The sequence below is a fragment of the Phoenix dactylifera genome, unplaced genomic scaffold (assembly GCF_009389715.1).
Source record: "Phoenix dactylifera cultivar Barhee BC4 unplaced genomic scaffold, palm_55x_up_171113_PBpolish2nd_filt_p 000397F, whole genome shotgun sequence".
Classification (NCBI taxonomy): Eukaryota; Viridiplantae; Streptophyta; class Magnoliopsida; order Arecales; family Arecaceae; genus Phoenix; species Phoenix dactylifera.
In genome coordinates, this window is record NW_024067841.1 from 6,184 (window position 1) to 18,503 (window position 12,320).

The 12,320-nt window shown below is 40.5% G+C and overlaps 1 protein-coding gene across 1 annotated transcript; it reads right to left on the minus strand.

The window, feature by feature from the left end:
- Window positions 1-1,441: 1,441 nt before the first annotated feature.
- Window positions 1,442-3,363, minus strand: LOC103718481 (beta-carotene hydroxylase 2, chloroplastic-like). The gene is made up of 6 exons (XM_008807331.3): window positions 2,739-3,363; window positions 2,589-2,648; window positions 2,311-2,517; window positions 2,103-2,228; window positions 1,907-1,963; window positions 1,442-1,748 (listed from the first exon to the last, which is right to left on the minus strand). Exons 1-6 carry the CDS (start codon window positions 3,171-3,173, stop codon window positions 1,659-1,661), a joined length of 975 nt encoding a protein of 324 aa, XP_008805553.2. The 5' UTR covers window positions 3,174-3,363; the 3' UTR covers window positions 1,442-1,658.
- Window positions 3,364-12,320: the final 8,957 nt, after the last annotated feature.

Sequence of the window (12,320 nt, forward strand, 5' to 3'; positions counted from 1 at the left end):
TTGAGCCATTAAATAGTTTGACGTCTGCCATGGCGTCAAGAGAGCCGAGGATGTCATCCATCTCAAAATTAGCGGCCTTATGTGACGGGTGGAACAGGAGGAGCCTGGGGTGGGTGGGATATCTTGGACAAAGTGTCGCGTTTTCTTAGGTTTGATATCTTGTAAAGTTTCAAGAAAAGAGTGATGTTATGGTTGAAATCTGGCCTAGAGAAGTCGGAAAAGCCACCGGCCGAAATGGAGAAAGGGTCGCACCTCCTATGCTTCCGGGATCGTGCACAAAGCCTCATTGAAGATTTTGGTGAGACTTTCTGATGCTTAAGTTAGAGTAGATCTTGAGTGGATCCAAAAGTCCTCATGCGTTACCTGATGTGGGCTATTTATAGTTCCTACAAAGATCATGAAAGGAGATGGCTTTGGCCAAGTGACGTACAACCAAGGCTTGCTCGAGGCATATGATTTGGGTAGTCCTTGTGGACAGCATGGCGTTGACAGGTGTGGCAGGGTTCGATCCTTAGCAGTAAGCATGGCTGGGGCAGCAAAGTATGCCCCTAGTTGACACGTCATAGCGTGGCCAGTAAGCAAGGCATGGTGTGGTAAGGTTGTGATGTCCGGCCGCCTGCACGAGTATTGGCGTGCATGTGGGTGCAGCCGCGGGTGAGATCAGGGAGGCTCGGAGGCCGCGGCATATCCTTGACGATATCAGCTCAGTAAGCGCTGAGGTCAGCCCGACATTTGGGCGAGGTCGGCTCAGCCTTCCTAGCTCATCTTTTGGCAAGGTCCGAGGTCAGCCTAGTCTTTGGCCGAGGGGGCCGACGTTATTAAAGATATCTATAGTCGTGAGAGTCTTTTAGGTGAGATCAGCTCGGCCTTCCTCTAGCCGACTCTGCAGGACGCCCTGGCTTGGGTCAAGGCGTCATTACTTGCTCAAGAGTTGTTCAACTCTGGATCCTGTTCGGCAAAAATTGAGTGGTACCATGCTAGAGCAGGACGATCCACTTGCCTCCCATCAAGTAACATGCTAGAGTTCTGTATATGGGAGGATGCGGCACTTTATTTTATCGCAAAACGATGTGACAATTTTTATGCGCTTGAATTAATTAGACGAGGGAGTCAATATTAGTAGACCTATCGTTCAGAAGCTCTTAAGCATCCTAATGGTCTGTGTTTCTTAATGCATCAGCATATCCACCTCAATCTTGCATAAGAGTTTTTTTATATATAGCCAACAGAAAAATAAAAAAAACCTCTTGTTTATTTAATGCTCATGCGATGCGTCGCAAGTGATGTTTAGCACTTTTTTATGCGCGCCGAACCAGTCACACCACTATGCATGCATCATTGGTTAATTAAGGATCAAAATGCCAAATTTGTCTCTTGTAGCTCCCAAAAAACAAAACAAAAAAAAGTCATGAATTGAACATGATTTAAGGAGGTTTAAAGAGGCGATGAAACATTTTCCTTCATATAATAGCCTAGCTTTTTCCATAGTATTATTTTAATTTCATTAAAATTCTTACAAAATTTTGCCCTGACGACAGCACTGCAGCTAGCAGAAACATGGTAAATACGCTGCAGTGGAAACCTTTTCACATAATGTTTTCATCATTTCACATTCCAATCTAAATGCAAGAAATGTTATTACATCCAAAAAAAAATCCTCAACTGGTATCCGTGTTGCTATTATAGAGCTTAGTCCTCTTATTAATCTCCTTCTCCAACTCCTGCGCTCCCCCCACCTCCTCCAGTTCCTGAGATCACATAAAAAACAAGCAATTCGTCAACAACTTCTAAAAAAACGGACGCATCCGGAACACTGGAGCCTTTTTTTTTCACCATTGTCTTATACTGCTAAAAGATATGTCTAAAGAAAAAGGACAGTGAAAAAGAACAAGAAACCACCACCCACCTTCGGTCCCAAGAACAGCCCGTATGGCACCCCATCGAACTTGTCCATATGATGTATCTGAAAAGAATACCATGCACATAAATTAATTTAAACTAAAAATAAATAAATAATAAATCCCTATTAATTGTGGTGCGGCCGTGTGGGAGACACGGGGCGCAAAAACGGACGGTAGGGAAAGGGGGCGGCAGAGGCACACCTGATGGGCGGCCGCGACTCGACGGAAGTAGGGAACGTTGGCGATGGGGCCCACCGGGAACCGCCGATGGACCAGCCCGTCGTGGACGAACATGTAGGCCATTCCGAACAGCGTAATCCCCAGGCCCTATAACACACGGCCACGTGGACCTCAGATCACGCTGCAAGAAAGATCGGGATGACGTTGGGGAGGGGGGAAGGGGACTTACGGCGCCGAAGCAGAGGCCGGGGACGAGGCCGCGGGTGAAGAAGCCGAAGGAGAGGAGGGAAATGGCCGGGACGGCGTTGATGATGGCGAAGACGTCGTTAAGCTCGAAGGGGCCGTCGCGCGGCCGGTGGTGGGACTCGTGCATGTGCCACAGCGAGGCGTGCCACAGCGCCCGGTGCGCCCACCGCGCCCAATACTCCATCCCCACCTAACCCACACCAATTAATACATTGTTTTAGTCTTGTAAAACTATAAACAAAGATTTTAATCATCGCTTACCGCTGCGCCCACAGAGAGAGCAAAGGTGCCGAACATTTCCGTCATCGGGACCGCTCCTCCCTGCGCCAAGAAGATGATGTTACTAATTTTAGTTCATCACGAACCGAATTGAATATGGCTCGGAGAAATTTCAGGTAGGATGCAACCGACCTCCATTTGCCAGTAGAATCGGTAATAGACGGCGGCGACGGCCATGGAGGTGATGCCTAGGCTGGACATCACCGCCGCCGCTAGGTACGTCCGCCGCTCCGACTGCTTCCTCGCGATCTTCTCCGCCGTCCGGTCCAGCAAGATCCGCCGCTCCTCTTCCTCCGCCACCGCCGCATCGGAGATCGCTGTCTCCTCTGCCTCCTCCATCTCCGAACCCCGGCTCTGCCCCAAGACGAAGCAGACTGCGGCGGACCGCCTCCGCCGCTGCCAGGGCTGGAGCGCCCAGGCTATGGTAGACGGGCGGAGGCAGCGATTGGTGCGGAGGGGCGCGAAGAGCAGCACGCAGTCGTCGGCCATGGCGCAGCGGTGCGGCGAGCTGAGAAAGGGGTTCCTGAAGATGCCGCAAGTAACAGCAACGGAGATCCCAGGCGCCATCCGCTCTCTTCCTCCGCTGCCTTCAGAACTGACCTCGAATTCGCTCTCTCTCTCTCTCTCTCTCTCTCTCTCTCTCTCTATGATAGCAAAGAGGAACGGAGATATCGAGAGAGAGGAGAGAGGAAGGGGTTTGAACCTCGGGAAAGAAAGGACGAGCGGTCACCGGGAGAGAATGGAAGCGATCAAATGAATGAAGACTCGAGCCACTGAGCTGGTCCTTTTAAAGTGACATGCTTCATGACACTGCCATTAGAAAGATAAATAATTACAATGAGTGCCATTGACTGTGGGGAGCAAGTTTGTGTGCAAGTTTATTGGTATTGTGACTGCGTTCCGAGGATCACGCTTTCGAGGTGGGCGCGCCCCTTGGTTCCACGTCGTGATGACCACCGGCGAAATATTAATATCTTATTTGAGAACGGTGAGAGAGAGAGACAAAGACGTGAGAAGAAGCATGAAAAGCCAACATTAGCAAAACGCTAACTTTTTTTTTCATAAGCTCATCTAAATAATAATGAGTTGCATTATTATGATCATGGCAAGCACACTAATCTTAACAATTTAAACAAACTCATATGAAAACCATAATTATGGCATAAAACATCTCAAGATTATGATAGTGATGGTAATGATGGCGGTAATAGAGTATGGTAATGAATATAGCCTTCATATACATGCTTTGAGCTATTTCCCCCATTATATGTCACACTATCAGCTTAAATACATCCTTCTTTATATATTGTTTGATAAATAAAATAGATGATAAATTATATATTTTGTTTTATAATAAATTATCTTATGAGCAAGTGGAAGCTTTCCTCATTGTAATCAGAAGAGAGCTGAAGGTGCTGATTAGTTAGCTAGAACAGGGGTTATCTTGTTCGGAATAAGTTCCCAGATAAAAAAAAAGAAAGCCTAAAAGGTTGATTAATCCGTGAGATAAATTGATTCTATACGAGTATATTCATAGTATTTTGACCTTGATTAATCAAACACAATAAAGATAACTATCAAGTATATACATACATACATCCAATGGAAGCTTTCCTCATTGTAATAAGAAGAGAACTGAAGGTGCTGATTGGTTAGCTAGAACAGGGGTTATCTTGTTCGGAATAAGTTCCCAGATAAAAAAAAAAAGAAAGCCTAGAAGGTTGATTAATCCGCCAGATAAATTGATTCTGTTGTGGTTCAAATCTGGCTCGAGGGTGGCCACATCGGAAGAGTTGAGAGAGCTGCGGGAGTGCGGAGAAAGACGAGAAGAGCCACCTCCCACGATCAATGGTGTACCTGCATAAAGTCTCACCAGTGTTTTCGGTGAGGGTTCTTCGACGCTCAAGTTAGAGTAGAGCTTAGTAGGTCTAGTCGAAAAGTTTCTTAAGCGTTACCTGTTGGGGTTCTTTATAGTCTCGATAGAAGCGCTTTGGTGGCGGAGATATGGCCGTTCCCATCATGAGTGGGAGTGGCGCGCAGCCAGAGTCTGATTGTGGCACGCGGTGGAGTCCGTTCTTGGAAACGGTAAGGCGTTGACAGCCGTGGCAGGGTATAGCCCATTTCCATCATGAGAGGGAGTGGCGCGCAGCTAGAGCTTGATTGTGGCGCACGGTGGAGTCCGTTCTTGAGAACGGTAAGGCGTTGACAGCCGTGTCAGGGCATGGCCGGAGTAGCACGTCGTGGTGGCATCGCAATGTACGGCCACGTAAGAAGGCACACACATGGGTGCAGTGGTTGGCAGAGTTGAGCTCGTCGAGAGGTCGCATCAGGCATTCGGCGAGGTCGGCTAAACGGGTGCTGAGGCCAGCCTAGCATCCCGGATTCCGAGGTGTGCTCGGTGGAGCGCCTCGAACTTGAGGGTCGGGGTGCATTATTAGAGAGAGCGCTCGAGCTTGGTCAGGCGAATCAATGAATACAGGAGGCGCTTCGAACTTGGTTGAGGCGCGTTAGTAAGTAAGGAAGGCGCCCCCGAGCTTGGCCGGAGCGCGTCGGCGAATAAGGAATATGCCCCGAGCTTGACCTGGGCGCGTCGGCGAATATCCGGGGTTGAATGAACTTTCGGCGGAGTCCGAGGTCGGGCTGATTTTGGGCCGGACCGAGGACATGTTCGGTCGGTGTTGGTGTCCGTTGGGCCAAAATTGGGTGCCCCTTTTGATGGGGGCTGGACGATCCATTTCGCCTCCCATCAGCTAGAGCAGGGGTAATTTTTTTATTCACAGTATTTTGACTTTGATTAATCAAACACAATAAAGCTTTACATGTATATGCATACATACATACATACATATGCTTTGAGCTAATTCCACCATTATATGTCACACAAACACCTTAAATACATCCTTCTTTATATATTATTTGATAAGCACAAAAGACTGACAACACTGACTATCCCGAAAACTTGGATATATAATTAACTTGAGTCAAAAGGTGATTTAATTTATCCCTAAAATTTAAGGATAATTGGTTCTGCAACGTCCTTCTGTTGCTGAAAACACTTAGGCCCTGTTTGAGGGAGCTTTTGGAGGGCCAGAAAGCACTTTCTGGCCCTCCAAAAGTACTTTTAGATGAAAAACTGTGTTTAATAAATTTTTCAAAAAGCTGCTTCAGCTTTTGCGGGAAGCTAAAAACAGCTTTTGGGAGGAAGCTCCAATTTGGAGCTTATGGGAGGAAGCTATTTCAGCTTTTTCGGAAAGCTATATTTTTGACAAAAATGCCCATATTAAAATAACATAATTACATAGTTTGTCCCTTTATAAACCTAAAAATTTGCTGGAGCCAAGAACCCTAGCCGTCAGACTCCCTTCCATAAGAAAAGGTATTTTTTTTTCAATTTTTGTATGCATCTCTTGAACCACATTTTAGAAGAAAATTTTTTTAATCCTTTTCCATACCTTCCAAAATCAATCTATTGTTTTTTTTTTTATCATCAACCTTGCGGCCCACGCTGAGGTCCTCCTCGAGCGTGGACCACGAAGAAGAGCCCCTGGACCGCGGAAAATTATTTTATGAAAAATTATGGAAAATTATTTTATACTAATAATTATAATATTTTATACCTTTATTTTTGTGTTATACTATAAATATAATATCATATTATATTATATCATAATACATTTATATGTTATGTTAAATAATTTAATATTATGTTATATTATAGAAAATTAATTTATACTAATAATTATAATATTTTATACCTTTATTTTTGTATTATACTATAAATATAATATCATATTAAATTATATCATAAAACATTAATATGTTATGTTAAATAATTTAATATTATGTTATATTATGGAAAATTAATTTATACTAATAATTATAATATTTTATAACTTTATTATTGTATTATACTATGAATATTATATTATATTATATTACATTACATTATAATACATTAATATGTTATTTTAAATAATTTAATATTATGTTATATTATGGAAAATTAATTTATAATAATAATTATAATATTTTATACCTCTATTATTGTATTATACTATAAATATTGTATTATATTACATTACATTATAATACATTAATATGTTATTTTAAATAATTTAATATTATGTTATATTATGAGAAATTAATTTATACTAATAATTATAATATTTTATACTTTTATTATTGTATTATACTATAAATATAATATATATTTTATTATATCATAATACATTAATATGTTATGTTAAATAATTTAATATTATGTTATATTACCAAATATTAATTTACTCTAATAATTATATTACTATTATGCTATATTAACATAATATTATTTTATATTACAATAATATTATACTATATTGTATATTTATGTATTAATTTATGTTATATTTTATTATGTTCTGTTGTATAATACTATGCAATGTCTTTTATGGTAATTTTGTCATACAAAAGTACTTTCTCAGTTTGTTTACCAAACACAAAACAAAGTACAACAGCACTTTACGAATGTAGTTACCAAACAGCAAACAGTTTTTTATAACAGCTCTACTTCAGACAGCTCTACTTCTAACAGCTCTACTGCCAACAGTTCCCCAAACAGGGCCTAAAAGTTGTACCAATTTAGCTTTTGACACCTAAATGTGCAACAGCAAACAAAAAGCAATACATGGCGACATTGACATCATATAAGATATTATTGGCCGCTGATTGCAATAATAAAGGGCTAAGCTTTGTCAGTTCTCCAGCTCCTCAGCTTCTGAACATTGGATTTCTAATATAATTTGTAAAATCTTTTGAGAGAAAGCTGGGAGACCCACCCATGATAATTAAAGCAGGTTCAGATATTTGGAGATTTACTATTCGAGGTTTGAAGATATACATATGTATGTATATCAGCATCCAAACACTTTTTGTTCACCGCCCAAGCTCATATATTTAATTGAGATAGAAAAAGCAAGTCAAAATCAATGATTATGATGATGATGTTGATTAAAATATCCATATACTCTGCATGGTTTGTATTTCTTGAAAAGAAATGTCTAATCACAAAATAAATTAATGAATGAATTAAATTAATGGTTTGTATCCAAAAATTAAATTAATGAATAATATTGGATAAGTTGCAATGTCTAATCACAAAATAATCATCATATTACTGGTCACCTCATGCAAATTCATAAAGTTCAATGAGAGAGGGTCACGGTGCTTCTATATTATTGTTTTAATAAAAATTTAGTGATGACCATTGAAGCACATGATTAAAGCTCCATTTGGCAAAGCTATTAATAGTAAAGCTTTCAAAAGCACAATTTTTTGAATTAGAACTTTTATAAAAAGCCATTTATTATTTAGTAACTATATTTCTAAAGCGATGTAAAATTTTAATATGTGTTTGACAAACAAACTAAAACAATACTTTTAAAATGACAAAATGACCATAAAAAACATTGCATAGTATTATACAATAGAGCATAATAAAATATAATATATATTAATACATAAATATGATATAGTATAATGTTACTATAATGCAATATAATATTATTCTAATATAGTTAATATAGTATTGTATACTACAGCATAATAATATAACATAATTTGATATTACATAATATAACAAATCAATGTATTATAAAATAATATAATATAATATTTATAGTATAATACAATATTTTGATAAAAATATTATCATTATCATCATTATATATTAACAATTATTAATATAATATTTTTAGAATCTAATTTTTGAAAAAAAAATAGAAGCATTCTTACTATAATTATATAATTCTATGATGAGTATTTTGGTCCCAAAAAAAAATTATAAATCTAAAATAGATGCTAAAAGTACCTTTTGAAATAAGCTTTATTTTGAAGCTTTTTCTAAATAGATATTTTTATTTTTTTGACAAAACTAAAACATTTTCTTGATTTTTTTTCTAAATACTATTATACCCTCCAAAAATATTTTTAAAAAATTAAAAAATATGTTTTGGTCCACCAAAAAGTTCTGCCAACTAAGGCTAACTTAGCAGCTTAAACAGTCCACCTTCGGCCCTGTCGGACCAGACTATCCTGGTAGTTTTTCCCAAGTCCAAGGGTACGGTAGTGTTGTTGGGCCGCCCTACTCATGTACCGGGCGCCAAGCCACGCGTCGAGTGGAGCCGAAGGTCTCCTTGTGGGCTTTACGCGGCGTCGAATGACCCACGTCCACGGGCTTCACGCGGCGTGGAAATGACACACGTCCACGCCTCCTCTCCTCTCCTCCACCGTCCCATGCTCAAATGTTTTGTCGCTTGGACTCTTTTGGTCGTGTTCAAAACCTCGGGATAATAGAATGAATTCTTCCCCTAATAAATACAAAGAAGATAATATTGGGCTCGTTCATTGGACCTGATCCATTTAATAATTTCTCACTCGCTGCCACCCACCCGCCCAAAGCCTGCTACCGAGCCACCTGTAAGAACTGGACATGGAACTTTTAGTGATGGGACGGCTTGGTGGGCCATTTTGGACCCAATTAATGGGTCACTGACGAAAGGCCACTCGACTTGGGTGGATTGACTCACGAATAGTGTTTATATAATATATATATATATATAGTTCGGTAGCAGTTGTTACTGGTGAATAAACCTCATGGTTTTTTCCCTTCGGGAAAAAAACATCCTATAATTTTGCCTAAAGAAAGAAAAATACTTCATTTGCATTGCCGGCCAAGTCTCGTTTCTTTTAAGACGAAGGAAGCTGCTCGAGTTGTTTCGGCAAAGAAAAGCTAAAATAAGATTGATAGAATGCAAGAAAATATAATTAGGCACGTCGAAGTGGATTTGATTGACTAGTTGGGTCAGATCTCAAATCCCAATCCAATAAGCGCACTACACTTGGGATTGAATCTATGATAATCCAATCAAATTTTTTAATTGTTATCTAAATAGATGTTATATATTTATATGATTTCAATGTTATAGATTTTGGTTTTATTTGTAACAGTCAAATTATTGGATCATAACACATAGGTTTCAGATCATATTCCAGGCAGTTGACCTTGACTAGATCCTAAACAAACTTGGTGAAAAGTCTAACAAATTAATAGCAATTAATCCTTCCACCCAAAAAAAAAACTAATCCTTATAAAATCATTTCGAAATTAGTGGTATAGCTTAAATAATTGTGGTCTAGTGAGGAAGGGCCAATATCCCATGACTTGCCTTCGGGGATGGAATTTTCAACTGAACTAATTCTGTTTCGATTGTCCCTTAACCTTGTTCCATAAGTCGCATTTTGCATTTTATTGGATGCAAATTTGATTTAGAAGCCAACACCCCCCCCCCCCCCCCCCCCCCCCCCCCAAAATAAGATTTAAAGAAGGGCTATTACCCATATCCAGAATTATTATTATTATTATTATTATTTTGAAGATTCTCCATCGAATAGCTAAGCAAAGGGTTCCAAACTTGCAACTATTTTTTTTTTGTTTGAAGAAAACAAGATTAAAAAAAATGATGCAAATCCTAGGCTGAGAATATGAGGATCCGTACCAAAAGCATATTTATTCTCACATTGGTTATTTGCCAAAAAGATTTTGGGTATTTATACAGAACTAAGGAACTCAAAAAAAATACCTTCTAGTTAGTTTTTTTAGGTAAGGTCCTATCTTATGACAAATAGTATCAGAGCGAACTCGGACCATAATGTATGTGGATCAGGAAATGCTGCACTATGAATTCATAAAGGTTGACCACGAGCCAATCGATACATATCTAGATGTGACCATCTTTGTGTTCGCATGCATAGAGAATTAACCAATATGATGTACGTTACATTGGCTCCAGTTATTGTAAGGGGGTTGTGATTGGTTTTGGGTTCTACCGAATATTTCCTTTCTTGTCTGGTAATGTAAACCCCAGACCAGATGGACCGGCTCGGACCAAAGTCGGTGGTCCATCTGGAGGGTTTTGGAAGAAGGGCGGTGGAGATCGGCAGTTGTTGAGGCGGTTTTAACCGCCTAACAGCCGTGATTCCCACCCGTCCGAGCTGGATGGAGGCTTATAAAAGCCTTGGAGTCCGCTGTATGGGACTCCATCGATCACCCTCTTACCTTCCTTACTCTCTTTTTTTCTCTGTGCAAGGAGTTGGATCGGAAGCAGCGGCGCCGGAGGAAGAAGGACTTACTAATCGTCACCATCCTGTGCAGCCGAAGCAGGCAAAGTAGTTCGCCGAGAATACTTCACGGCTCATCGGAGCTAGGTAAACCCTTAACCCTTTTCTCCATTCATGATTTACATGCTAATAGCTTAGATCTAATCTAGCTAGGAGAGGATTAACAGAGGAAGAAGGGTAGGAAGAAGATGAAGAGGAGGGAGGAGAAAGTTCTAACCAATGATCGGCTGTGATCCGACATTGACCGAGGATCTTCCTCCTTCACCCGATTATGACTTCCCCCTTCCATTAAAACCCTAGATCTAATAATCTAAAGATGTCAACCTACCTCTGTTGCACGGAAGGGTCCTCGGCTCGGACAGATCGGGTTTCCATGGGTGGAACCGGTTTGATCTTGGCCGGAGGGGATTGGAGAAGACGGGCCGAAGGGAGATCTCCCTGTTGGCCGTAGATGCCGCCGGCTCGGGGCACTGTGGACGCCGTCGAGCCGACTGCAGACGTCGGCCGTGCACTACGCGGGCACCATCGGCTTCAGCTGGGCTCCTCTGCTTCTCGATGGGTGCCGCACCCCGTCTCCTCCACCGGAGGTGGAGGAGGAGAGCGGCCAGTTGGGTCGCGGCCACCGTAAGTGCCGCCGGTTGGCCGCAGCGCCACCGGCTTCGGGCCGGCCTCCTCCCGAGCGCCTTTCGAGGAGAAGAGGAAGAGGAGCTCGGGAAGGGAAGAAGAAAGAAAGGAGGAAAGAAAGGTTCGGGAAGGGAGGAGAAAAAGAAAAGAAAAAGAAGAAAAAAAAGAAAAGAAAAAGAAGAAAGAAAAAGAAAAGAAAAAGAGGAAAAGAAGGAGAGAAAAAAAGAAAAGAAAAAGAGAAATAAAATAAAAATTTCGGTGGGCTGAATTGGGCCTGATTTCGGGTTGGGCTTCAAATAAATCTGGCTTTAGGAGCCCGAGACCGGGCTAGGCCCTGGTCTGAGCCCAATAATCTTAAACCCAGTAATTGGGTCAGACCTAAACCAGTATGCAATTGACCTAGATCTAAACCAAAAATTGGATCAGATCTGAACTAGTATGCAATTGACCCAGACCTAAACCAGAATTGGGTCAGATCTGAACCTGTATGTAATTGACCCAGACCTGAACCAGTAATTGGGTCAGATCTGAACCAGTATGCAATTGGCTCATACCTGAACCAGAAACTTGGATCAGACCTGAACCAGAAACTTGGGTCAGACCTGAACCAAAAAATTGTTAGACCAAAATCAGACATTGGGTCAAACCCAAATTGAGGATTTGAATAAACCTAAATCAGAAACTGAACCAGGTTAGAGACCTAAGAATGAAATTGAGTTTCTATAGATGGATTGTAAATTGGGTAATTAAGAAAAATTGTAATTAAATGAAGTTAACGTACAATTGACAAGTAATTTAATGATGTTTTTGGTAATTGAAGAATTGGCACTCAAACCTAAGGTTGGTGGGCAAACTAAGGTAAGTAACCCTGATATAATCTTATAGTTTATCAAATACTTGTAATTACTTGATTATGAAATTGTATATGATTAT